Source organism: Pleurodeles waltl, chromosome 12 (genome assembly GCF_031143425.1).
Source record: "Pleurodeles waltl isolate 20211129_DDA chromosome 12, aPleWal1.hap1.20221129, whole genome shotgun sequence".
NCBI classification, from domain to species: Eukaryota; Metazoa; Chordata; class Amphibia; order Caudata; family Salamandridae; genus Pleurodeles; species Pleurodeles waltl.
Genome location: NC_090451.1, coordinates 272,522,040 through 272,547,637, shown reverse-complemented (window position 1 = coordinate 272,547,637; position 25,598 = coordinate 272,522,040). Strand labels below are relative to the sequence as shown.

The 25,598-nt window shown below is 40.0% G+C and overlaps 1 protein-coding gene across 1 annotated transcript in view; it reads left to right on the top strand.

Annotated features, from left to right (window-relative positions):
• The window catches only part of SLC12A3 (solute carrier family 12 member 3), a 251,049-nt gene that overhangs the window by 60,719 nt on the left and 164,732 nt on the right, over positions 1–25,598 (top strand). Inside the window, exons 5-10 of the mRNA XM_069215813.1 lie at positions 392–531; positions 2,857–2,967; positions 5,895–6,006; positions 9,190–9,320; positions 12,764–12,848; positions 22,687–22,841. Coding sequence (XP_069071914.1) covers positions 392–531; positions 2,857–2,967; positions 5,895–6,006; positions 9,190–9,320; positions 12,764–12,848; positions 22,687–22,841 — 734 coding nt within the window. The remainder of the gene's footprint in view (positions 1–391; positions 532–2,856; positions 2,968–5,894; positions 6,007–9,189; positions 9,321–12,763; positions 12,849–22,686; positions 22,842–25,598) is intronic.

Here is a 25,598-nt window from a genome sequence, read left to right as displayed (position 1 = left end):
CTCTGCTGCAGAGTTCCTTGTGCGTCCAACTTTCAGGCAGCAATAAAAATGTCAAGATAACTCTTGAAATTAATGTTCCTGCTAGAGAGAGAGATCGGGGTTTTGTCGAGTGACAGTTTTGACTCACCATAAACTAGCACAGACAGTTAGTGTTCCTGCTGCAAAGAACAGATCTGTATTTTATGGGGCTAGCTGAGCGGATTAGTAAAGCCAACCTTGCCAGTGCTTTAAAACAAATGATCTGTATGTGGGAGAGGGGCTGTGGAGAGATGAGGGGCACTTTTGGCAGATGATATACACCAACCTGCTCTCTTTCTTAGTTTGAACATGCTGGCATATGCAGCGAGATAGTGCTATCAACTGAAAATTAATTTTGATTCTTTTTGTTTAGGTGGTACTTACTTTCTTATCTCAAGAAGTCTTGGTCCGGAGTTGGGAGGTTCTATTGGTCTAATTTTTGCATTTGCAAATGCTGTGGCTGTGGCGATGCACACTGTGGGTTTTGCTGAAACTGTGAGAGACCTGATCAAGGTAAGTGCTCTGGATGGTTTAAGTTTTCTACCGAGGAACACAGAGGTACAAAAATGACATAACATGAGCACCATGCAAAGCTCTCTCTCTAGATGAGTATAGACCTCAAGAAGAGACTTGATTTGTTAGGCTGCTTTTTGTTTTTTTGCAATCACTTTCATTCATTTTTTTCAAATTAATTTGTTGTGTACACACAGTATAACTTTCTGATATCTGGGGTTCCAGGAATCATATGGCAGAAGTGCCCCTGGGGCACCATGAATGTTACATCTACTTTCTGCACCCATAGTTCTCATCTGTATAACAGGCAAAGGAATATGTGGCCTGGTTTACATATTAGCGGATGGGTTACTCCTTCACAACAGTGACAGATATCCCATGCACCGAAATCTAAATCCCATCAGAAATAATGGGATTTAGATTTCAGAGGATGGGATATCCATCGCTGTTGTGATGGAGTAACCCATCCACCAACGTCTAAGTGAGGCCCATAATCTGTGCATCCTCTATTTGTGGTATCAGTTGAGTGAGTGCACATTTTGCACAAGCTGAAATCTGAAAGTGACATTGCCTCATTTGCATCTATGCTTAACCGCACGCAAATGAGGGAAAGCTTTTGCCATATTACTAACATAGGAACACTGGCAAACAGATGGTTTGGCGGGATCAAGTCATTACACCACCTAAGAGTGTCCTTTCAGGGTAGATTCACATGCTGCAACTGCCTTCAGGGGGAAGCATGTGCACTCTTTAAAATCAGGCTGGAGCATAAGTACTATTGTGTATTTGGGACCATCAGCAGAACTCTGCTTAGAATGAATTATAGATTCTTTAAATACTAAAGGAACTGTGTGAATCTGTCATACATCATTTTTTTAAATGAAACTACAAGGTACATCAATGATCCTGTCTCAGTCTTGATGAGTGGATTTTTTGGTACAGCCAACACGTTTCGCTTCATACTAGTTGGCTACAGAGCTTTTTCAAGAGAGAAATGTGGGATCTTTCATTTTGATAAGTAATGCTTATTGCTGTTGAAATTGCTTTTGTCAGTACATAGTATTACAGTAGTTTTATTTGGGTCTTCTTGATGCGCCTGCTCTAAAAGCTAGTTCAGAATTTTAAATCCACCTGTCTGTCTTTCAGTGATACTCTGTCCTCAGTACAGGTGTGAGTTCGTGACTACATGAAGACTGTGTTTTCTGTGATACAGTGCGTGGTCCTATTTTGCACACGGGGAGGACGCACCAGGCACAGACTGGGAACCCGCACTGTGTTAGTGTAATATGGCCCCATGTGCCTACTGCTGGCCTTTGTTCTGAATATTATAGCTAAATCACTTAAAAAATGTGGCATCTCCATTTTCTTGCTCGGGTATCGTCTGCCTTTAACCCTGTAATTATGGAGCCAAGGGTCCTGAAAAGGCATTATGCTGCATATGGAAAAGCAGCATTGTATCTGCTCAAGTGACAAATATACATTGAAAAGGAAAGTTTCCTTTAGGCGATAGTGATTTGTCTATAAAGACTTACAGACAAAATTAACTTGCCTAGGTCCATACATGGTTTCCTAAAGTGTACATTGCCCACAGTGGTTGGACAACTAAGGCAGGGAAATTTTACTACACATTTTCTCTCCTAATGAAACATTCCTTTACCAAGTAACATGTTTATATGATGCCACATATCATATGCTAGAATATAATAAGAATAGTTTGTAAAAAAATGCCTTTTTCCACCATAGGAAATACTTACCATTACTAGACCCAGAGGGGGCAAGGTAATTGTCTTGAAGCCAATGCAGTATGAAACTGTTTACAGGAGCCCAACGTGTGTTATCCTGTCTCTGGGTGTGCACTGTTTCCATCACAGGTGATGTGGTTTGAGGGTAGAACTCTCAGATGTTCAGGTACATGTGAGAAGGAGAATGAGTAGGTCCAGCTGCTAAACAGCTCAAGGAATGGCACAACAAGACCGGCTGATGGCCCACTACAAGCAAGGGGTGATGCATTGCATGTATCAGCAACAACATATCGCCTTGTTGGGGCTCTTCAGCAAGGTAGGCAAAAATCTTTGCACTCCCCATGCTTGTAAAAGGCAGCTTAAACTACAAGTCTTAAACAAAACCACACTACACAGGTAGAAGTAAGAGACTGAAAGATGTGCTACAAAATACCAGATAAACCATAGCTCTGTAAGTCTGAGTGTTATCAGAAATAAGACCTCCATGAAGAAATCATTATTGTTTAGTTTATTTTTTCTAATACAACTTAGCATTTTTTGTCATGGATAACTGTATTGTTTTCATTTATTTTCATTTTCATAGGAATCCGGTACATCTATTGTTGACCCAACTAATGACATCAGAATAATTGGAGTTATCACAGTGACTTTACTGCTTGGGATATCCTTGGCTGGCATGGAGTGGGAAGCCAAGGTAGGACTCAAAACTGCAAGATTCATCGATTGATATGACTTGGTTGTTGTCTTTCCGAAATTGGGTATTGGGAACTTGTTCAAAGTGAAGTTATTAAAGCCATTGTTAATTGCCAGCTAGTGTGTATTTATACTATGAACTCAATGGTGTCCTGGTCCTTTGGCAGAATTGAAGATTCTCAGACACCCAGGGTAATCTCACTGAAAATCCCATGCAAGGTGAGAGTTACCATTGCTCCCAAAAATTCATCAAAATTGCTAGGTAAGGGCCAAACAATGCAAAAATTATATATTTATATAAAACAGAGAAATAGTTCTTGCACTCTGTTATGACCTTTAGTGCTAACCTTGCATGGATTGGTGTGTGGTCAGAAAAGTTAGTTTCACCAGCATGTGGGTCTTGGACGAATAGACTGCCACCAGAGCTTAAAAATATGAGCTATCCAAGAATATATGATCTAAAGGTGTACACACCATGTAGATTCTCCTTTTGTAGAATTAATAAGAGTTCTTTGGATGATTACCCCTACAGCCTTCATTTTTGATTTCACTGAGTGAGGCATAATGAATAAGAAGCATAATTTTACAAATTTTGGTAGCATCTAATCAAACAATAAAATGAGATCTCCACTTATTCCACACCAACATGCTTTCATTACGTTATTTGGCAGATTTCCTTCATGAAATCTACCTTTTATGTTTCTGGTCTGTGTTGACTCTATGATCCTTTTGATCATTGTCGATCACCTTTTCTTATTCTTCCACCATCCCTGCAGGTGACCTGGTTAAAACTCTGCTTACCCGTAGTGCTGATTTACTATTGTAATGAAATGTTAATTGTTCCTTCATAGGACCCACATCTCATTCAGCTGCTGAATTAATTGAGTCCCATTCATTAAAATAATAGTTATAGTAGGGAATTGCATACCCAGTGTGAAAGGGTGGTAAAAGTAAAGATGAATAGGCCTTTTTCAGGGATAGATCCCAGTGGGGCTATTCACTTCAGTACAGGTTTGCTGAGATACATGAGCCCGACAAGTTGGTGGGAGTGACCCACAGGTAAATTAAAAAGGTAGGTAGTTATGCATCAACAAATTCTATGGTTAACAAGATAAGATCTGTGGTGTCTAGTTATCTGAAATTAATGAGGGGTTTATGATTGGGCCATAGCATTGGCACACCTCCTGTTTCAGGTAGAAAACAATAAAAACTTTGCGTTGGCAGAATTTTGATTGCCCCGAAGTAATCAGAGTAATTTCAGTAATTCCGCATTACTCTTTGATGCAGAATTACCAATAATTATGAAATTACTCCTGCTCACATAATCAAGAGTAATGTGAGAGAAAGAAATCATATTGCAAGAGCAAATTTGCTTGCTATTCGTGTTCTGTAGCATTTAGCGCTGTTTATTAGAGCAAAATGCATCTTCACGTCCATACAATTATGGAGGTTGTAGTAGTACAAAGAACCAGAAATGAATGATGTTCAGTGTGATTTTAGGGCAGAAAGCTGGCTGAGGTTTTTTGGGCGCTGTGTACATGGTGGATGTCGTGTAGAGATTCTGGGAGACAAAGAGGGACAGGTGAAATGTACAGCTGTAAAAATGAGGACAAGGTTTAAAAATGTCCTGTGATTAGCATAACAGCAGCTGGAGGAGATTTGGATGAATGTCTGTGGAGTGTTGAAAGTGTGTGGTAATAAAGGTGATAATGTTTTTCAGCAGGAGAAGGAGTGTTGTGGAAGATTGACTTGGAGGCTGCCACACTACTCGAGCTAACTCATGACTAAGGTGTTGATAAAGTATTTCAGTGTAGAAAGGAGCGTATGGGCAATTTGTTGGGGTGAACACAAAATGCATGCTGATATTTCTGGTGGAGGGAAAGGATGTGTCAGGCAATGTAATCTAAGTACTTAGAATTTCGTTGCAGAGGATGCTGGGTCATAAATATTTCAGTTATGGAGGAGTTGAGTTTGACTGAACCAAGTGCTATGCAGTGTCTGATAACTTTGAGACAGTAGTCATAGCTCACAAATTCAAGTTAAAAGTTACATACCTTTCAACATTTTGAAACACATAAAAGGGAAATTTACAAACTATGTATATTCCTTTCCCTAGCTAATATCGAAGGTCTCTTCAAAGAAAACTTGCACTGTTGAGCAAGAGGGAGCCAGGAGAATTATTTCTCATAGTTCGCACAACACTAGAACGGATCCTCTGTTTTTCACTTCATAAGGCTTTAGATGGCCTCTGTATCACAAGAGGAGGGGTCAGAATTTTGGTAAAAGAACTAGTGTCTTCCCTGGTGGCTCCCTCTATGTAATGAAACCCATAGCCGCCATTTGGCACATAGAGCCTGTGAAAACAACTTTAGTTGATTTGTGTTTATGTATATATTGTAAGCCTGAAAGCTCTTACCATGGTGGCCAACCTCCAGGTCTTTGTGTGGTGATGTCTTCATTTGCCACATGAAATATATGGAAATAATGAATTACATCCCGTGTCTCAAGAAATGTAAGCATAAGCATGTCAGTCAAATACGGAATGAAGCCTGGTAATGACAGCCAAGGGCCCTCAGTTTTTAAATATTCGATTAGGGGCAATGCAAATCTTGCCTAATCAGGAAAAGCAAGCACAGGTTTACAACAGATTGATAGATTTAGTAATTAGGATTAATACAATATGTATATTGTTTTGTATAAGAGGTTTTCACCAGCTTTTAGGCAGCAGTAAATGCCAGATCAAACAAGAGAGAGCACAGTTTGCTTTCAACTCCTAATAGGAGGGAGTGATAAAACCAATGAAAATACCGTTTGTGTAGGGGTGTTGCTCACATTAGTGCACAAAATTGGATTGACACTTTGTACATAGCATACTATCGCACCAAAACATGTTCTTTCTATTCTGACTAAACGTTTTTGATCTTCTAGGCACAAATTCTCTTCTACATTGTTATTATGATTTCCTTTGCTAACTATTTGGTGGGGACAGTCATTCCTGCATCAGAAGACAAGCAGTCCAAGGGTTTCTTCAATTACAAAGGTACAGTGTCTCCAATCCGGAAGATAAGTATATTAGTTTCAAGCTCGAAACTTGGACACAATCTCTTTTCTTTAATTCCTCTAGCAAAATTTTCCACAAGCGCTCGAGAAGGTGTCCGTAGTTAACAAAACCTATGTTTTCAATCAAAAAGATACTGAAATGTAACTCACAACTGTACTTTATTTGCTCATAACAAATCTTCCAATTAATTTACAAATGGAGTTTAGGCAAAGAGCAGCGATACAGCGAATCTCTAGATCAGAAAATAAAGAGCACTGCTCAAAAGGACATAGAAAACAACAAAGATTTCAAAATCTGGTTAATGTTGTGGTTTTCCAATTGGTTCCCATGCTGGAAATGTTGGCCATGAGAATAGACACCCAAATCGCTTATCATTAGTAAATCTCACGGTTTCCCGGCACTCAAGCTCATTCCACGGAAGACTAACATTTCTTTAAATTCTTTTTAAACTTGACAACATTAGGGCCTTAATCACCTTAAGTGTCCCTGATGTCTAGAAAAAGTTGGTTCTCAGTGGAGATTTTCTTCACAAGGCAAATTGGGCTGCAGTCCTACCCGTGCCTGGTTCATTGTCCACAAGAGGTCAGCTAAGGGTTCATTATAAAGCAAAGGCTGTGCATACTAGGGGTTTGTTAATAGAATGAAAACTGTGTGTAGTAGGTTTTAGCCCACCTGTGTCTGCTTGATTGACAACTTATGGTCTGCAGTCCAAAACGTGTTCAGAACGCAGCAAAGTGATGTTATAGTTGATGAAAATGTGAGTAAAAACGTTATATTTCAACCAAAAAAACACTTTAATTCACCAGTTATAGTTACCTGAAGTAGACAAAACTCACAAGCAACCCTACCTTGCTACAATATAATTACTCACATGTGAGCCTTGAAAGCACACAAACTAGATCTTAAATAAACAAACCAATCCACGCTGACACAAAGTAGCAGTCTCATACCCCTTTCCTTGAAAAGCAGGTGACACAAAGTAACAATTTTACATACAAACCTTGAAAAACAGATGACCCTATGAAATAAATGAGGAGAACATATTAACAAAGGGTCACATGAAAGTGCAGCCGGTTAACATCCAGGGCAACCCCAAGGATGCCATCCTGTCACCTGGTGTGTAAAGGAGGAGCGTCAGGGGAGAGACAGGTGAGGGGAATGGAGCTAGAGCAGTGGTTCCCAACCTTTTGACTTCTGCGGACACCCAGTTTATCATTACTGGAAACCGGGGACCCCCACTGAATCATTAATGGATTCCGGGGACAATGAATGAGTTATTACAGGAAGTCATTACTGGAAGCCAGGGACCCACACCTAAAAATTGTCGATAATTTGAACTGCTAAACAATACACAAAAATACAGAAACAAGCATTCCATTAAACACATACACAAATGATAACACTTTTTTTTTTATTTGCGGAAAAAATATAATTTTTTTAACTTTAATATGAAGTTTGGAGCTTTTCTAAATTCAATTGAAGCCACACATCCTCCAATACTATATTCTGTTTGATGCACCTGCACTGAATCTGAGGATACTAATTTAATTTGCAGCCTCCAATTTAACATTCCTTGACATTTGCAGTACGTTTTAAACATTTTCAATTGTACCTTTAGCCACTTTATTTCTATACACTTTATTTATCTGTTAATATTAGTTAATTTTCTAAGCAGTCACGGACCCCCTGAGGAGGCTTCGCGGACCCCCAGGGGTCCCTGGAACACAGGTTGGGAACTACTGAGCTAGAGGAAATGCATAGGCAGGAGTTCCATCATAGTAGCAGTGGAAGAAAAACCTTATCCAATAAAAAGCGAGGACAAAGAAGGTGTGCTCCAAGGATCGGAGATATACAGAATAGGGAGGAAAGCCATGCAATAAAGAGCAGGGAACAGAGATTGACATGAAAGTCATCTAATCCACAGATGTGGCGCATACTCTGTGTAGTAATTTTATGTAAAATTAAAACCTCAAAAACAATGCAAATGCTTAGAGATGAGCACATGCTCTAACATGGAGTACAAAAGTGGCCTGTTTTGCAACCTAGTTGAAATTACATGTCACCATTTGCAGCAACAGGGAATATAGGGGGTCATTACGACGCCAAGTTCTGACCGCCATGCGTCCGCCAATGCAGCCGCACCCCCACAGCGGCCATTTGGAGATCCCCGCTAGGCTGGCAGGCGGAAACCTGGTTTCCGCCCGCCGGCCCAGCGGGGATCACGGCCGCAACATCGGAGCCGGCTCCAAATGGAGCCGGCGGTTTTGCGGCCGTGCGATGGGTGCAGTTGCACCCGTCGCGCTTTTCACTGTCTGCAGAGCAGACAGTGAAAAGCTGCATGGGGCCCTGTCAGGGGGCCCCTGCAATGCCCATGCCAGCGGCATGGGCAGTGCAGGGGCCCCCAGGGGCCCCACAACTCCCCGTTCCGCCAGCCTTTTCCTGGCGGTGCAAACCGCCAGAAAAAGGCTGGCGGTCGGGGACTCGTAATCCCCTGGGCAGCGCTGCAAGCAGCGCTGCCCAGGCGGATTATCACCGCCGGGGCAAAAGTGGCGGAATACCACCGGCCACGGCGGTGCGACCACGGCGCTTCCGCCGCGGTCGTAATACGCCTGGAAGCACCACCAGCCTGTTGGCGGTGCTTCCGTCGTTTTAGCCCTGGCGGTCCCGTACCGCCAGGGTCAAAATGACCCCCATAAACAAATATGCATGGTTGCGGTCTGATACCAGATCACATTAGGAGAACTTTCATTTTGTATCGCTCGTTATATATACTTTCCCTGCAGTTGCATTCCTAATGATTACATCACATTTGTGAATGTCATAACATGGCTGGAAGAGCAACTAGCTCCACCAGTGTTATGTTTGTAGTTTGTGTTGTGCTTTTGCAATTTGCATTATTGGTGCTGTCTACACCGCTGTTATTTAAATTTGCACTGGACCAGTATAAAACTCTTGTCATGGCCATACTTGCATCTATTCTCACGCAGGCCATTATTTGCCCTATCATAGCACTTTTTTGCACCAAATTATGTGTGTTGTCTCAGCTAATGTTTTATTTAACTCTGTACTGCGCATTACAGTGAACACACAGGGCATTTATTTCTGTTTTCTGAGATTGGTGGATCTTTTACAAAGCTAACAAGGTCTGTTTTGTCTTTCCAGCTTCTATATTTGCAGAGAACTTTGTGCCAAACTGGCGAGGGGAGGACGGTACCTTCTTTGGCATGTTCTCAATATTCTTTCCATCTGCTACAGGCATCTTGGCGGGAGCAAACATATCAGGGGACTTGAAGGTAAGCTCTACATTTGTTGGGTGGTGCTGCAATGCCCCATATCATTTACCCTTTACTATTCTCTCTTGAGATAATTCTTCCCCAGAATATACAACAGTGAAAAGGGCAACATGCAGTTCTTCTAGATTTTCCAGATCTTTTCTGAAATGCTACTGTATGGTTTTTCTGTGTTGCACATACTGTTGGGCAACGTTGCATCCGCAAGGCAAGTTATGTTTCCGGAACTTGTACCTGTCCCTCCAAACTAACGTGAAATGATTGTCTCTGGCTGAGCACGGGAAAAGTTGTTAGGAAAGGAAAATGAAAACCTTAAATAATCTCACCTGCAAGGTTATATTTTGTTTTGTGTTTGAAACATGGTTGTTGCTCTGTGCTGGTTGTTTTTTTAGTAAGATCAAAAACAAAAAAGGAAAGAAAAAATGGGCCTGACTTGGAGTTTGGAGGATGGATAAGTCTGTCATGGTGACAGTGTAAGTCATTCCACCTCCCCCAGATCTAGAGATGTCTGCCAGCCCAATGGATATTTCTTACTATTGGCAGGATCTTGGGCAGCCGTCCCTCAAACTTTAATGTAATCTTATTTAAAAAAAAAAAAAAAAAATGGGATTTATTTTAAAGTAATAAAACTAATGGCCCCAACATCAAGTGAATTTTCTCTGGTGGGGGATTCATGTTTCTATTTTACTGTCCCTCACCAACAGGTGTTACCTGACCGTGATGGGCACCATAAAGAAGCCACCCGACTGCCCACTCTAAATTGGGCTTATGGTCAGATGGCTAATATCCTACTGCCCGTGCCCTGTCAGGCCACATATAGTCAATCGTCAACATATTGTTGGTCCACCTACTTCTAAATCAGGCAAGTGAGCCATCAAGTTGACAGAGAAGGTACTCTGTCTCCAGCCCCATAATATTTCTAGAAGTGGTAAATATTAGTAAAGCATGTCTTATCAGCAGTGGCAGCTGGCGACAGCTGAAAGTGGTGGAGCGAGCAAACTGGCACTGAGAGAAGCCAGGAATGCCTTTAGACTCAGTGCCAAAGCTCTCAATTGTGGCTCGTTATAAACAGGGTTCCTTACAAAGCACAACTGAGAGCTCTGGAGTTGCAGTTGAAGGCAGTGCCAGTTTCTCACTGTGCCTATCAATATGTCAAAAAGGTACAGACTGCGGATAAAACACTTGCATGCAACAGACAGTAACTATAATGCTGACATGCATTACATTACTGTTTTAAAGTTCAAAAGTTTAACTTTGAAACATTAATGTAATGCATGTCAGCTATTTTGTTACTGTTTATTTTACTTAAATATTTAAAAAGAAAAATGCAATGTTTGCTTACCCACTGACTGCACAACCTCCGGTCCTGGTATTCTTCTCCAGTCATCAATTTCCCTGACCAACCCACTCTTTGCTCTCATGCTAATTGGTAGGCACGGGCTGGCTCAGCACTCGTAGATCCACTGGGGGCCTGTGCCTGCTGCACCACCCGGCGGTCTAACACAGCTTGGTTGGAGAAGTTTAAAGTGCTCATGTCAGGCTGGCCTTCGCAAGACAGCCAGCCAAAGTCACATGTACACTTTAAGCTGGTGTTGCCAGCCAAAACTCTTCTCTGTTACCAATCAATAGCAATGGTCCCATGCTCACACTCAGCTCGGGCTGGCAGAGGACAAATTAAAATGATAATAAAGTAATTTTATTACCACTTACCTTCTTTTAATTTGGGGGAGGGGAAGGAATTGACTCTCCTCTGCCTAAATGGAGAAGCCACCCTTGCTTATCAGTAAGATTTTTTTTTAACTGTATCGGACGTCTGTCCTTGAGGTGTGGAAAGTTTTTATCATGCATGCTAAGTCTCACATAAACCCAAATTATTGGCCTACTTGTAGTGTCTTGTTATAGGTCTCCCCTAAACACCTTTTGTGAACGCACCAAAAACACACGGTGGGCTTAGAGCCCACCCGTTACTTACTCTTGGTTGACTCTATTGCCAGTCATACTTACTTGATTCGAATTCCATGGCTTGCCTTTCTCTTTTTGCACTTGTTCCTCGACTGGAGCACAGCCTGTTTACCATCCTTTTGATTGGTGACTTGTATACTTTCACTGTTCACATTTTGGGAACTCCTTTATACTTTTTCTTTTGGTGCTCAATCAGAGTGCGTGTATTTAAGTAGTTCTCTACCTCATATGCTGCTTTCCCCTTACAAACATTCGATTCCCTTTTCTCTGTGTTGCTTCCCCACCTAATCCTCAACCTTGTCCATTGCTTTCTGATTTTATTTATTTACTTATATATTTTTTTATCCCCAAGTCTCATTAGCATTCATTGTTCCCTCATTCACTTCCCATTGCTTCTACTAACCGGCTCCCCCACTTGCGCCTCCATTGCTTCCTCATCCTTGTCGGCATATACATTTTTGTTTAATTTAAATTTTTCGGAAGACCATGAAGCTCTGTATTGCTGCTGAGCTGCTTATGTCAAAATGCCCTTTTGCATAAGTGATTTTTTTAATTTTTATTTACTAATCCAAGTGGCAACCACAATCTTCGAGTAGTAAATATAAAAAAATAAATTAAAAAATGGTGCTCCATCATGCATGATGACTCATGTACGTGCTTAGACCATTACACATGCATGCCCCAAATAAATTATGTTACTGCAGCTGTGGCTATGTCATTTTTTTTTTTTTTCTTTTTTCCCATTGTACCTTCTTGTGTCTTTTTTGCTGATGATGCACATCATTGACAATTTTGTTTTTTTGCCAATGTTGCAAAGCATCAGCAAAAAAGCATTGGCAAAGCCATTAGATCAAAAAGTCACGACCCATTGGCTAGGTGCTACTTGGTGCTGAAAATGGATATCCCGTTTTTCTTTCATATGTTAACTATAATACTGTTTTCTTCGCAGACCTAAAACTGGGTGGATTTTGTAAATCTTTTAATTAAAAAAATGCTTTGAAAGTGTATTAATGTCACAATTTTATTGTGAAAATCCTTTTGAAACAAATGTTGTGAATTATGAGCAATAATCAGAGTATTTCCAAAAATTCTGGGAAGCTGGCGAGAAAGCACTTCTCAGCTTTGCACCCCTCTGAAGTACACCAGCTTTTAAGGTGCTATAGGTTCATGCAGGTTTAAAGCCAGGTGAAAGAGAGATCCACTAATGTAAATATGCACTTAATAGAGGACAGAAGGAGAAAGGGAAGGAGGGACTTCAAATCTCAGTGTCCAAGACAGATTTGGTCAAGTATTTTTTTCAATTTATTATATTTTACTCACAAACCTTATATACATGAAAACCGGTACTCTGGCTCAGTTCAGTTTATATTGATTATTTAGAATGTTAAAGCTGATGAAGGTATCAATGATAAAACAGTACCTTTTCAGTGTTTTGTGGCAAACTATGGCTTTCTAACAAGGTATAATTTGTTTATCCTGTTTAGGATCCAGCTGTTGCTATTCCTAAAGGAACCTTGATGTCTATTTTCTGGACTACAGTGTCATATCTTGTTATTTCTGCAACAATTGGTAAGCAACATATCATAATTCTCTTCCAGGAGAAGAGTTCTTTGTTGCAACATTCAAAGTAAAGCAACAGAAATATGGCATGCATACATAGAAGTGCTGTCGACTAGCCCAGTACATCATATTGAATCATTTTACCTCACTTGTACTACATTGTCAGTAAATGCACTAATGTGTTGAAAATGGAGGAGATCACTTTGTTATATTATATTTTTAAATTTGTGCAGCATTTTACTCCACCAAAGTCACCTCAAAGTACTGAGGGGAGGAGACAGGAGATTGAAATCAGGAAAGAGGAAAGCAAGAGAAAGCAAGAGAGAAGCTTGAGGAAAAGAGCCTTGTGGATGAAGTGGTCTTCACCAAAATGATAATATGTCACCATATTTAGTGATAGTGCATTGTGAGTAGCCACTCTTCTTGTCTTGTGAGCTTGTAGGGAGGGAGTGGCACATGTAATGGGGAGGGAGGAGCAGCAGAGGGCTGGATCAAACAAGTGAGGCAGTAGAAGATAGGTGTTTAGGGATAAGGGTAAGAAGAATCAGGGCATGATAGAGAGTAAGAGATGAAGGAGTGGCTCACTGACACAATATTGTGGTAAACAATACTGTAGACAAAAATATTGTTAAAAATATGGTTTACTGTGATCCTATACTTATACAGTATAAGTACAAAAATATCGAAAAATGTATTGTTGACACTAATATCATCGATAAATAGACACAAATATTGATTGTTCAATATAAATAGCTTTTAAAGTAGTTAATGGTAAAAATATTAGTATATCAATTTATTGTAACGCAAAATAAATAAATCTCACTAATAATATATATATGTGTGTGTGTATATATATATATATATATATATATATATACTTATATACACACATAAACACATGTATTTGTGTGTGTACATATATATAACCCAATATGAGGAGAGATATGAACAAGATATAGCACTCATAGAATAGTCCTCATTTCAAATGGAACTCACGAATTTAGATAAATGAGTATCTTTAATTAATATAGAAATGGTACTTTACCTGAGCAAGTAAAACTTCATAGGAAGTAAAAATATAATGATATGTTGATACATTGAAAAATTGGGTAGTAATATTTGAGTTATATCAGATTCATACATTAACTGAATGAGTAAAAATCATGTTTAGTATAAATGTGATTTCCATTCGAGACAAATGAATTGAATTTAGTATAGATGCCTCTTAAGTGATATAAAAGTGTCAGGGATTTTAATTGGTGAATGTTGGGTGATCACATGACTTAAATACACTGATCTCACGACCTACTCTATGGCTAGTCGAAGGCTCAGGCCGAAACGCATTGCCATAATTGTCTGGATAGCACTTTACTCTTTGTACTTCTCATGAAATAAGAAATAAAAAAACCTTTTGGTATGATGGATGGTGCTGGTGTCATTCTTGTCACTAGAAGCTGGTAAATATTGCCTCTCGAATGCTGTGTAATGACTCGTGTCCACATATATATTTATATATATCATATTTCCACAAAAGCAAAAGTGAAGCCATTCACTCGAGGCTGACAGCAAATGTTGGTTACGTAGACAAGGCTGAAACGTATCATGGTTTCTTTGGAGTGATACTAAACTGTATTTTGATATCTAATCACTGCCTCAAGTGACTGGTTTTGTGAAAATGTATTTTTTACTGTTTTTTTTTAATTTGGAGATGAGGAACGGTTAAATATATATATATATATATATATATATATATATATATATATATATATATATATATATATAAATATATACACTCCTAATTTAACAATTAATAAAAATATTTGCTTTACATTACAATATTTTAAATGTATTACTATATATATATATTGCAAAAACACAAGATAACGGCAACGCACTCCGTTGAGTCTTAATCCTTTACTTTTAATCAGGGCAGCAAAAACAAAACGGACGCGTTTCGACCAACCGGTCTTCCTCCAAGTTTACAAATCCTTTCACTCTGTTCACTTTTATTTTCTCACATAATTATTGCCAATACAATGCATTCTGGGAATAGTAGTGCCTAACAAAAGAAAACAAGTCTTTTATATGTAATCAATTCAAATATTGTAATACCACATAATATAATTGAAAATGTACCTAGCCACACAAATTACTTTTACAAAATTAAATTAATAATACATTTAAGAGTGAAAGCCTGTAAGATTCAAATGTTGTATCCAATATTCTCAAGAATGGTTTATTTGCTTATAATTCTCAATAGTTTTAAAGCATCTTTGATGTTTTTTTCATAGAGCCCAATATCCTTAATACTTATTTAAGAACCATAAAATATTATTAAAGTGTTTTTTCTCATTCCAACAATCCAATGGGTCGACATAGATACCGGTACAGTACCAAGATATATACTCCAAATAATTTTTCATGGTTCTTTTTATAAATGTACAAAAAGCTCCTCATCATTATTCAATCCATACGGTGTTTTTGTTCTCATTTGAATAATGTTTCTCGACTCTAATTGTCTTAACTTCCTGATTCTATCCCCACCTCTTTCATGTTCAGGAATGTGATCTATTCCATAATATCTCAAGGTTTTCCAATTGTTAGTTTCATGTGTTTTCAAGTGTTTAGCTACTGCATAGGTGAAATCATTATGTGTAATCGCTCTGATATGTTCCAAAATTATTTTCTTCAGCATGCAAATAGTGCTACCAACGTATGTTATTCCACAATGGCACTCAATTAGATAAACCGTATTTTTGGTGGTACATGTGATTCTATGTTTAATTTGAAATTCAGTGTCATTGGGCAATTTAATCATTTTGGTTGATTTACCAATCTTACATGCTTTCAGTTATTGCATTTAATAAATCCTTGTTGTTGTTCAACTAACCAGTTTTGTTCTCTTTTTGATGAAAAATGACTCCTCACTACATAATCCTTAATCAACAGTACTTTACGATATGTAACCAAAGGTGTTGAGCCAACAATGGGGCCTAAATCCAGATCTTTACAAATCACATTCCAATGTTTGCATAAGATATTTTTAATTAAACCGCTTTCCTTTGTATAATCCATTATCATTCTCACATTATTTTTATCTGCTTTCTCTTCTCTTTTTGGGAGTAATACCTCATCTCGACTTATCATTTTCATCCTTTCTAAATCTGAATTCAAAATTTTATGATTGTAACCTCTCTTTTTAAATCTCTGGATTGTTTCCTTACATTTTAATTGTACTTTCTTTTCATTTGAGCAATTCCTCTGCATCCTTTTTAACTCACCATATGTTAGACTTTTTATTAAGGGCTTAGGGTGAAAACATTTACCATGCAAAATACTATTAGTCAAAGTTTCTTTTCGACACACTGTGGTTTCTAGTTTGTCATTTTCAACATAAATATTGACATCTAAAAAGTTTATTGAAGTTTTGCTTATCTCACATGTGAATTTCAATCCAATATCATTAGTATTTAAAGTTGAGAAATATGTCATGAATTCCTCTTGTGACCCATGCCAAATGATGAAAAGGTCATCAATGAATCGTACCCACAATGCAATTTTATCAATATACCAGTCATTCCTTTTGCCCCATGCTATTTCTCTCTCCCACCATCCCATTACTAGGTTGGCATAGTTTGTATATATTCACTTAAAAAGCCAAAGGCTACAGGGACGTTATAGTTAGGTTCAGAATTTACTCACACAAAACCAGAGAAATTCAGCAGTTATAGTTAAGTTACTATAACTCCCACCCTGAGGTAAATATAACTTGCGCCGCTGCTATGCACAGTTATCTGATCAATAATAAAATGTTACAGTGACATTTTCAATGATGTTATCAAAGATGTCAGCAGTGCTGTAATTTGTGGAGTAATTAGCAGTGCATGGCAAGGGAGCAAGTTACAGTTATCTTAGGGTTCGAGTTATAGTTACTTGAAATAAATGTAACTATAACTGCTGAATTGTTCTGGTTTTGTACAAGTAAATTCAGAACCTAACTATAACGTCCCTGTAGCCTTTGGCTTTTTAAGTGAATTTCTAAGGTTTTCAAAAATTCTATTTCCTAACTATAACCTTTGTTTTTTTTAAGTGAATTTCTATGTTTTTTAAATGTAAAGTAAGTTTAATTACTATATGTTAATCCAACCACGCTGTGCACAGTCTTTTGCTGTGCGCAGCGGAGGTTGACTGCAGGGCCTGCAGCCAAGCCCCTATAACCTCCCAACCCCCTGCCACTGTGCCTGGCTCTTGGCCGTGTGCAGCAGAGGTTAACAGCAGGGCCTAGCTTGTGGCCAGTCCCTGCAGCCAATCCCTATAACCACCCAACCCTGCGCCACCCACAGCCTTTGGCTGTGCAGGGCAGGGGCTGCCAGCAAGGCCTGGCCAACTCCCTGTATCCACCCAAGTAAACTTTAATAAATGATATAGTTAGAATGATATATTTCATGACAAGTTGAAAAGAAAAATGTAATTGACTAGTAAAAAGAGTGAAATCACCTTTCAGTATGTACCTTAAATGTTTGAAGTTGAAAATAAATTAAATTAGATAAATGACAAGAGACACACTAAGGGCCTCATTACGAGTCTGACGGTCGGACAAGCCAACCACCAGACTTGCGGTGAGGAGACCACTGCGGAGCTGGCGGTCTCCCCACCAACTCCATTACAAAGTTTCTACTGGGCTGACTGGCGGAAACCTTGGCTTCTACCAGTCAGCCCAGTGGAAACTGTGCAACAGCATTGGTCTTGGCTCCACATGGGGTCGAGGGCAATGGCGTCGCATAGGGCCCCCCCCAGCACCATCGAAATGTGCACTGTCTGCCAGACACAACCCATTCGAATGGTGCTCGGCAGTGGGGCAGTGCAGGGGGCCCCCTTTAGCCCCTGGCATTGGCTTTCCATCAGCCTTTCCATGGCAGGGTCCCCACCAATGAAAGGCTGTCAGAAAGCTGATTTGTAATCAGCCAGCCTGAGCTGAGTTTAGCGCTGCCCTGGCTGAGTACAACTCTGACTGCTGTAACCCCATTGGGAACCATGTTCCTGGCAGTGACGGCAGTCCCCTGGCAGGTCTGCCAGCCAGGGTTGTAATGTGGCTGTCGGATCGCCACTGTTGCGGTGGTCCGACCATCATTGCAAGGCTGGAGGTCCTTGGGCCTCCATCCTCGTAATGAGGTCCTAAGACTGGAACCCTCAACCTTCAGTGTGAGAGCCAGAGACTTTAACCACTAGTCCATGGATGACCATGGATGACTCCTTAGTGTACAGCAACCAGACATGACTTTGACATTGAAACCAAAGATGTTGTTAGTGAAAAAGACTTAAATATTACATCACTAACAATGTTTTACATTCAAAACACTAGTAAATAAAATGACGCTCTGCATGAGTTTACAGGACTTGATCCTTCAGCCTACTGAGTGACAGTCCAATAGCTTTACTAGTAGGCCAGAAGTTACTTTTTTCTTCTTTAAAACCTAACTATAAGGTCTGACTCCAAGCATCTTGCTGGGGTGTGACTCTTTGAAGTTATTGTATGGAGAAACCATCACAATAACAATATTTCTCTTGCTCTCTCTTCAATCCCATAATGGGATGGAAGGGAGAAAGACAGTGACAGGGCTGCAGTGTGAGCCTCAAGGCCTCTGTGGTCCTAGCTGGCTCCCTGTGTCCTGCGGAAGCCGCCATTTCTCCTTCAAGCAGGGAGCTGCTTAAAAAACATTAACATAAATTTCAAAATAAAAACCGAAATTCAAAAATATAAAAAAAATTATTAAAACTATTGGAGACTAAGGCCCTCATTCTGACCCTGGCGGTTTGTAACCGCCAGGGCAGAGGGCAGAGGAAGCACCGCCAACAGGCTGGCGGTGCTTCCGGGGCAATTTTTCATATTTAAAATAAATTAAATAATTAATTGACAATTGTGAATTATTTATTAATTATTTTTTTAATTAATTTTTACTTAATAACTTTCCACCCTAGACTCCTACAAACATAGTACCTCGCGAATAAAATAAAATGAAAATAAATAAGTATTCCACAGCTTATACATTTAAAATTCAAATAAATAATTACTTTACAGTTAATACGGACAGTTAATTAAGTTATACTTCATTAACTTTCCACCCTACACCTCTTCAAACCTAGCAGCCTGCAACTAAATATAAGTATTCCATAAATTCCATAATTAAACATCAATTAAATAATGAATGAATGAATGAATTATTATTACTTAATTAACTTCCCACCCTATACCCCTACACGCCTAGCATCCCACAACTAAAATGTGAGTAGATAAAATCAGCATTCAATATTTTACATAGTTAAAAATCAATTAAAATATTAATTAACAATTAATAATAAATTGTTAATTAAGTAATACCTTATTAACTTTCCACCTCACACCTCTACAAACCTAGCAGCCTGCAACTAAAATATAAGTGAAATATGTAAGTATTGAATACATTCCATAATTAAAAATCAATTAAATAATTAATTAATTAATAAATTCTCACTTAATTAACTTCCCACCCTATGCCCCTACAAACCTAACAGCCCACAAATAACATACAAAAAAAGTAAATCAGTATGGCATAATCATGAATTACTGATAAAAATGAATAAAAAAAGTCTAAATCACTTACAGAAAACAATTAATAACATATATGCAAACAATAGATACACATACAATTAATATATCAACTAAATCACATTAAAATAAGTAAAAAACAATACTTTTAACCACTATATTAGTGAAAATGATATTAAAAACATCAATATCATTTGAAAAAATATTACTTATCTCAAAAAGCGATATTCATGTCAACAGTATCCCTGCATCACCATATTTGTGTGTCACAATATTTAATTTCTGACATTTCTGTCTCCTGATATTTTTAAGTCGATATTTTGTCCAAACACCAAAGGAGCTTTGTTAAGAGGTACAAGAGTAAGTCAGTGAATGGGACTCAGAAGACAGACTACCCCGCTTCTCAGTGTTAAAACTGAAAGCCCTTCATTCAGCTACTCTCTCTTAGATATGTGTACCTGTGTGTGCATATCTAAAGAAGGTACTGTAGAGCTTGGGTGGGGGCTCCTAATCTTCTTAGGTACTCTGACGTCCAGGTGGATGGAGGCATCTGCATGAGAGCATACCTAATTCACAAGGTGCTAAATGTCAGGCCCTATTACTTGCTTTTCATATAATCATGTGGACTGAGCATTCTGAAGCTGCCAACTTAGATTATATGCAAAATATGTGTCATGTTTCTTCTGGTGCCCCACACAATGGTGGAAATATCTCAAAGGTGACAACTGAGGTCACCAACAAAGTGCCAGAAGAAAACTGAAAGAATGAAACTGTAAGATAGAAGTAACACAAAGGGTCTGAATGTTGAGTCATGTTAACAAGTCAAACTAGTCTATCTCCCGCTTCTCCATGCACATTTTGGCAAAAAAGAGCTCACATTTTGAGTCTATCTGACTACAGATTGCTGGGGCACTTCAAAAGTCACCAAATGTGTGTCTCCTTCCTGCTAGTGTGGTCCAGTCAGCCTCTGGTGAACCCTTTCATTGAGCCACAATTATTTCACGTTAGTTTTGTGACTTACTCTGAAGCACTTCTTATGGCAGTCGGTGTTTTTCTTTGATGTTTAACGAGAGGATTCTCCATTCCTGTTGTTACTGAAGCCGCCCTGATGGAGTCGAGGGCCACTGTAACACAGAGAAATAGTGTTTGGGAGTAAATATGTGGCCCTGACCCGCCTCCTTCACGAGAGATAAGAGGATTAATCCTAAGACTACATCTCCCACAATGCATTGGTAGAGGTAGTAGGAGAGACACTATAAATAAGAGACATTGAAATGAGACTAAGTTCTTATGGCAGTCCGCAGCAACGCTTAGTCTTACCTAATGGCAGCCATACTGCAAGAAGGCCTCTGCTGTCTTGCTCAGCTGCCGCACAAGGACTGCAAGCCACACTGGTCTGTTCCTTGCGTGGTTACCTGTGAAAACTTGCTGCATCGCTTAGTACAGCTGCTGGTCACTTCCATACTGCTGCTTTCTCTATGTGTCATGTCTCTTCTGAGGACATGTGGAAACATACTATGTAACACCTCTCCCAAGTGGCATTTAAGTGCCCCTGCCCCTATATGTTTCCTCAAGATGTGCAGCTGTACATCTAGGAGCCACAAGCCCACCATCTATTTTACAGAGAGACTCACTCACTGGACGCAAAGCATATTCTTACATCTAAATGCACAATCCTCATTGGCTGTCAGTTGACATTTGAGGCCTTGGTTTGACTGTGTGTTTTTTATACATTGATGTTGAGTTATTGAATATGAAGGCAGGTTCCGCATTCTCAGCTGCAGGACACAGACACTCCTCAGATTATTGATTTGTTTAGTGAAGAGAGGAGAAGGAGTCAGAGAACCTCAAGGATTTTTATGGGTGCCTTATTGATAGGTCGGCCCTGCATGTTAAGGGGCTCATTAAGAGTTTGGCGAACGGAAACAGCCGTCTGCCAAACTCCAGACGGGGTGGTTGCCGCCATGTGGTGGACCACCCTGCCAGCCAGCCCCCAGTACGACATTCCCACTGACTGACTGATGGAAACCAAGGTTTCCACTGGTCAGCCCAGTGGGAAAGAGGCGGCAGAATTGTCGCTGGTTCATAATAGAGCCTTCAGCAAGCCTGCCACACACAGGGGACTCCACCATCTTCGAAATGCATGCTGTCTGCACAGCATACAATGCGCATTTAGAAGGTGGTGGTCAGTGGGACCACTTTACTGCCCATGCCATGTGCATGGGCCCCCCTGTGGCTATCTTCACCTGTTCTTCACTAGCCTTTACATGGCAGTGGTACCACCATGAAAAGACTGGCAGAGAACAAAGTTGTAATCAGCAGGGTGGCACTGACTTCACCGCCGCCCTGGCTGATTGCAACATGCACCGCCGTCAGCCTGTTGGGATCACTAATCTTGGTGGGTAAGGCGGTTGGTTGGCAGGTGTGCCCGCCAACCTCGTAATGTAGTGGTAGGACCGCCACAGCCACGGTGGTTCCACAGCCACCGTGAGGCTGGCGGTCTTTGGACCTCCAGCCTCGTAATCTGGTCCTTAGTCTCTAACATCTTCTGTTTGTCTTCAGAAGTAACACCGGTCCCTGTTAATCTATATCACTTTGAGACCTGAATGGGTCATCTAGTCCTTTTCAGTGCACCTTGCAAATGCACATTACTTGTACATCAGTCTATTAAGAATTAAAGACAGTCAGATGTCCTTATTTACAGAAATCGTGTGTGTTAGGATTGTAGCTTAGTTTCCACCCCAATACTGCAGGTTATCTTTGATTTCTAGAAATTCATTAATTGAAATTCTTACGTTCAACTGTCGAGTTTAGGCATAATGGGGATGGGTGGCATTAGCCTACCTCCAGCCCACGACTTCTTAACCAATGAACAGAAGGTCTTGAATTGAATGAACTCAGGCTGGCCAACATGTGGCCAAGACCGCTCTAGCTGAATTTCCAAAGCAGAGTCCATTGATGGATGTTGGAGAGAATAAAATGCGGGCAGGCTTAGGTGGCTATCATTTCTCTTCTGTGAAAATACTATAAAACTAACTGCATCTGTTCAAGAAAAGCACAAACACAAGGGATATCATTAGTAAGACAAAGGCCTTCCTTGTGGGATATATTTTAGGGATCAGATTTAACTTACAAAATGTAAAATAATGTATGTTTCAAGTAGGATGCAAGTAAGTCTGTTAAACATAATTAGATTGACAGTATTGGATCATAAATTGTGAACATTACCTTGATGAAAGTTAACAGAGTTCTTTCTTCCAGGATCCTGTGTAATCCGGGATGCCTCAGGCAGTCTCAATGATACAGTTCCTGTTGATTCCATGGACTGTGAAGGGCTGGGTTGCAGCTATGGGTGGAATTTCACTAACTGTGCTCAGAAGCAGACTTGCCAGTACGGACTGAGCAACCAGTACCAGGTAGGATGGGTGCATGAAGACAAGACGGCTTCCTTTATTATTATTCGCTGAACATTAACCCAATAACCATCTGCCTCTGCTCTGCCAAAGTAGCGTGCCCTTGGGCCCGAGCCCACCCGTACACCATTCTTTGAACACTGTGGACTCTGCAGGACTAGACACACACACTGAAATTCTGGTGCGGCACCTATTTTATTTCATTAAGAGGAATGCTTGTAGGCACTATTACTCTCACAACTATTTTCCTGCCAACATGTTTCTGTCTGTAAACTAGCCTAATATACAGTCTTGGGCATTCACCAGGGCTAATGAAGATAGAGATAATAAATCCCTCCTAACTTTTTTTAACACTTCTGTAGAAAATTAGTTGTGAAGGTCATAGTGCCTACAAGCATTCCTCTCACCAAAACACTATAGATGTGAGGGTCACAGTGCTCAGAAACAGTTCTTTTAACCACACTTGTGGCACCTAATAATAAATGGAATCCACATAGGGTCATCCTAATGTATTTGCATCTGAATCCTGGAATTACCCAGCATTTTATATATCAAGAACTCCCTCACACTCATGAGGTTGAGTCTGTCCTGGTAGTACCAACTTACCATGGTGGGGAGAGGAAGCCTATGATGAAGCATGTCACAGTTTGTGCTGAGGCATCGTCATTCAGAACTACTGGAACTGTTTTTGTCCACCTAGGAACACTTTACATGGAACACAAGGCTCTTCTGCACTCTTTTTGATACACCATACTCGTTGTGGTTATATGTGTTAAGTGTTCTGAAGGATGTAGGATGTCTTTCTTCTATTTAGCGCCCCTTGTGCTTGTATGTTAATTAGACAACATGTATGTTGCTTTGTCCCTCTCTCATACAGCTTAATCTTTGTGACGTGAATGTACGCTGAATATGTAGAATACCTTGATGCGTAACTAAATAAGAGACTAATGATTGTGACTCCACATTGTAACACTTGTTATCTGAATAGGCATGATTGAAGACATTCATAACCAAATAGCCAGTTATCAGGCTTAAGTCAACATGCTTGTAAAGTATGGAACTCTCTCTATGCATGACTAATGAGAGATAATCGATCTTGATTGCACAATGTGACATGATCTCGATCACAGTAGTCAAAGTATAAATGTAACACAATGAGGTGGCCACAATAAGGACTGTGTGTGGGGCAAATGAGCACCAAGAGATAAGACTCCTGAGTTGACGTTACATGAATGTGACCATTATTATTATTTAGTTATATATGACGGACATTGTGTTTGAGAACTACATTCTAGGGCTTTATTCTATGAGGCAGTTTGACATATTAATAGAAATAACAACTTACAATCATTCATGATTTTCCACCTATTTAAGTGTTTGAGTACAGAGAAAGCCCCCTCCTCCTAAGCATGACAAATGTCTAACCCATAGCTGCAGTAAGTTGTATAATAGACTATACCTGTGTAGGACAATCTCCTTCTCACTTTTTCATGTTTGCAGTATTCTCACTCCATTTCTCTCTGGCATCACTGCTTCTGCACTTATTGTTGGGGTGCAAAAAAAGCCACCATGAGTATAACCTCCATTTTTTGTGTTGCTAGGATTTTGCTAGATAACTAAGGGGTGTGAATATGTTTTTCTAATTTAGGACATTGACTTTGACTGTGTACTGCTCATATTTGGATCATGCTTAGCCCTGAGGAAGGACATTGACCCTTTGTAGTGTTGTGTAGGTTGAAACATGGTGCAACAGGGATTGCACCCCCTGTGCATTCTGACGAATATCTTTTAACATTACCCAGGGCCCCATAAATGAAATTATTTGTTTCTGGAGAGGCTTTCAGTGCCCTGCAGGCATTCCTATAGACAGGCTTTGAATACTGTGCTATGTCATAAGGTAGTGTGTACCTCAGTGTTCCAGAAGAATGGATGTGAATGATGTGATGAAGTTCCAATAGTCTGTGAGTATTGTAGAATGGCAGGAGATAGGATCTGAGAGTTGTCACATGTTAGCCGACATGTATTGAGTTCCCCTAATGTGTGCCAGTACACAGGCCGTTAACACTACAGTATGTTAGGCGACAAGACATGGGTGCTACGTTGGTGAGCACGAAATCAGTATATTAGAACTTAGAAGGTGCATCAGGAGACGGACTGTAATTAAATATTGTAGTATGCCAGGAGGTTGGCTGTGAGTACCTGGGTAGGAAGCCTGGAGATAAACTGAGAGTACCCCGGTAGTATGCCAGGAGACAAGCTATGACTTAGTACCATAGGATGCTATGGTAAAGTTTGTAAGTACTGCTGGCTGAGCTAGGCTACGAGTACTGTGGTGGTGTGTTATAAGAGAAGTCCCAATGAGTGCCATGGTGGTGTGTCAGGAAACAGACCGTGGGAGCACCTTAGTACTCCATGAAAACATGCGCTGCTTAGCATTGCAGAAAATAATCTATGTGTATTATGGTTTGCAATGGGAGAGGTAGTGAGTAAGATAGTTATCTCAGCTATCTAAAGGTAATCTGTTCCCTGGGAACACTGGGCTCAGTGTCGCATGAGCCGAACTGGCCATTGCGCCACACTGGAATTTACTGGTAGGCTAGGAGATACTTTCACTCCATCTGGATGGGCTTTAATGGCCCAAACATGCCACCTTTTTTATCTGTGGCCTACAACGTGGGGCTGGTTTGAACATGTTTACTTATGTTTTGAAAATACTGTTAGTTCCACAGCTTCAAGTACATCAGGATGGCGTCTGTAGCC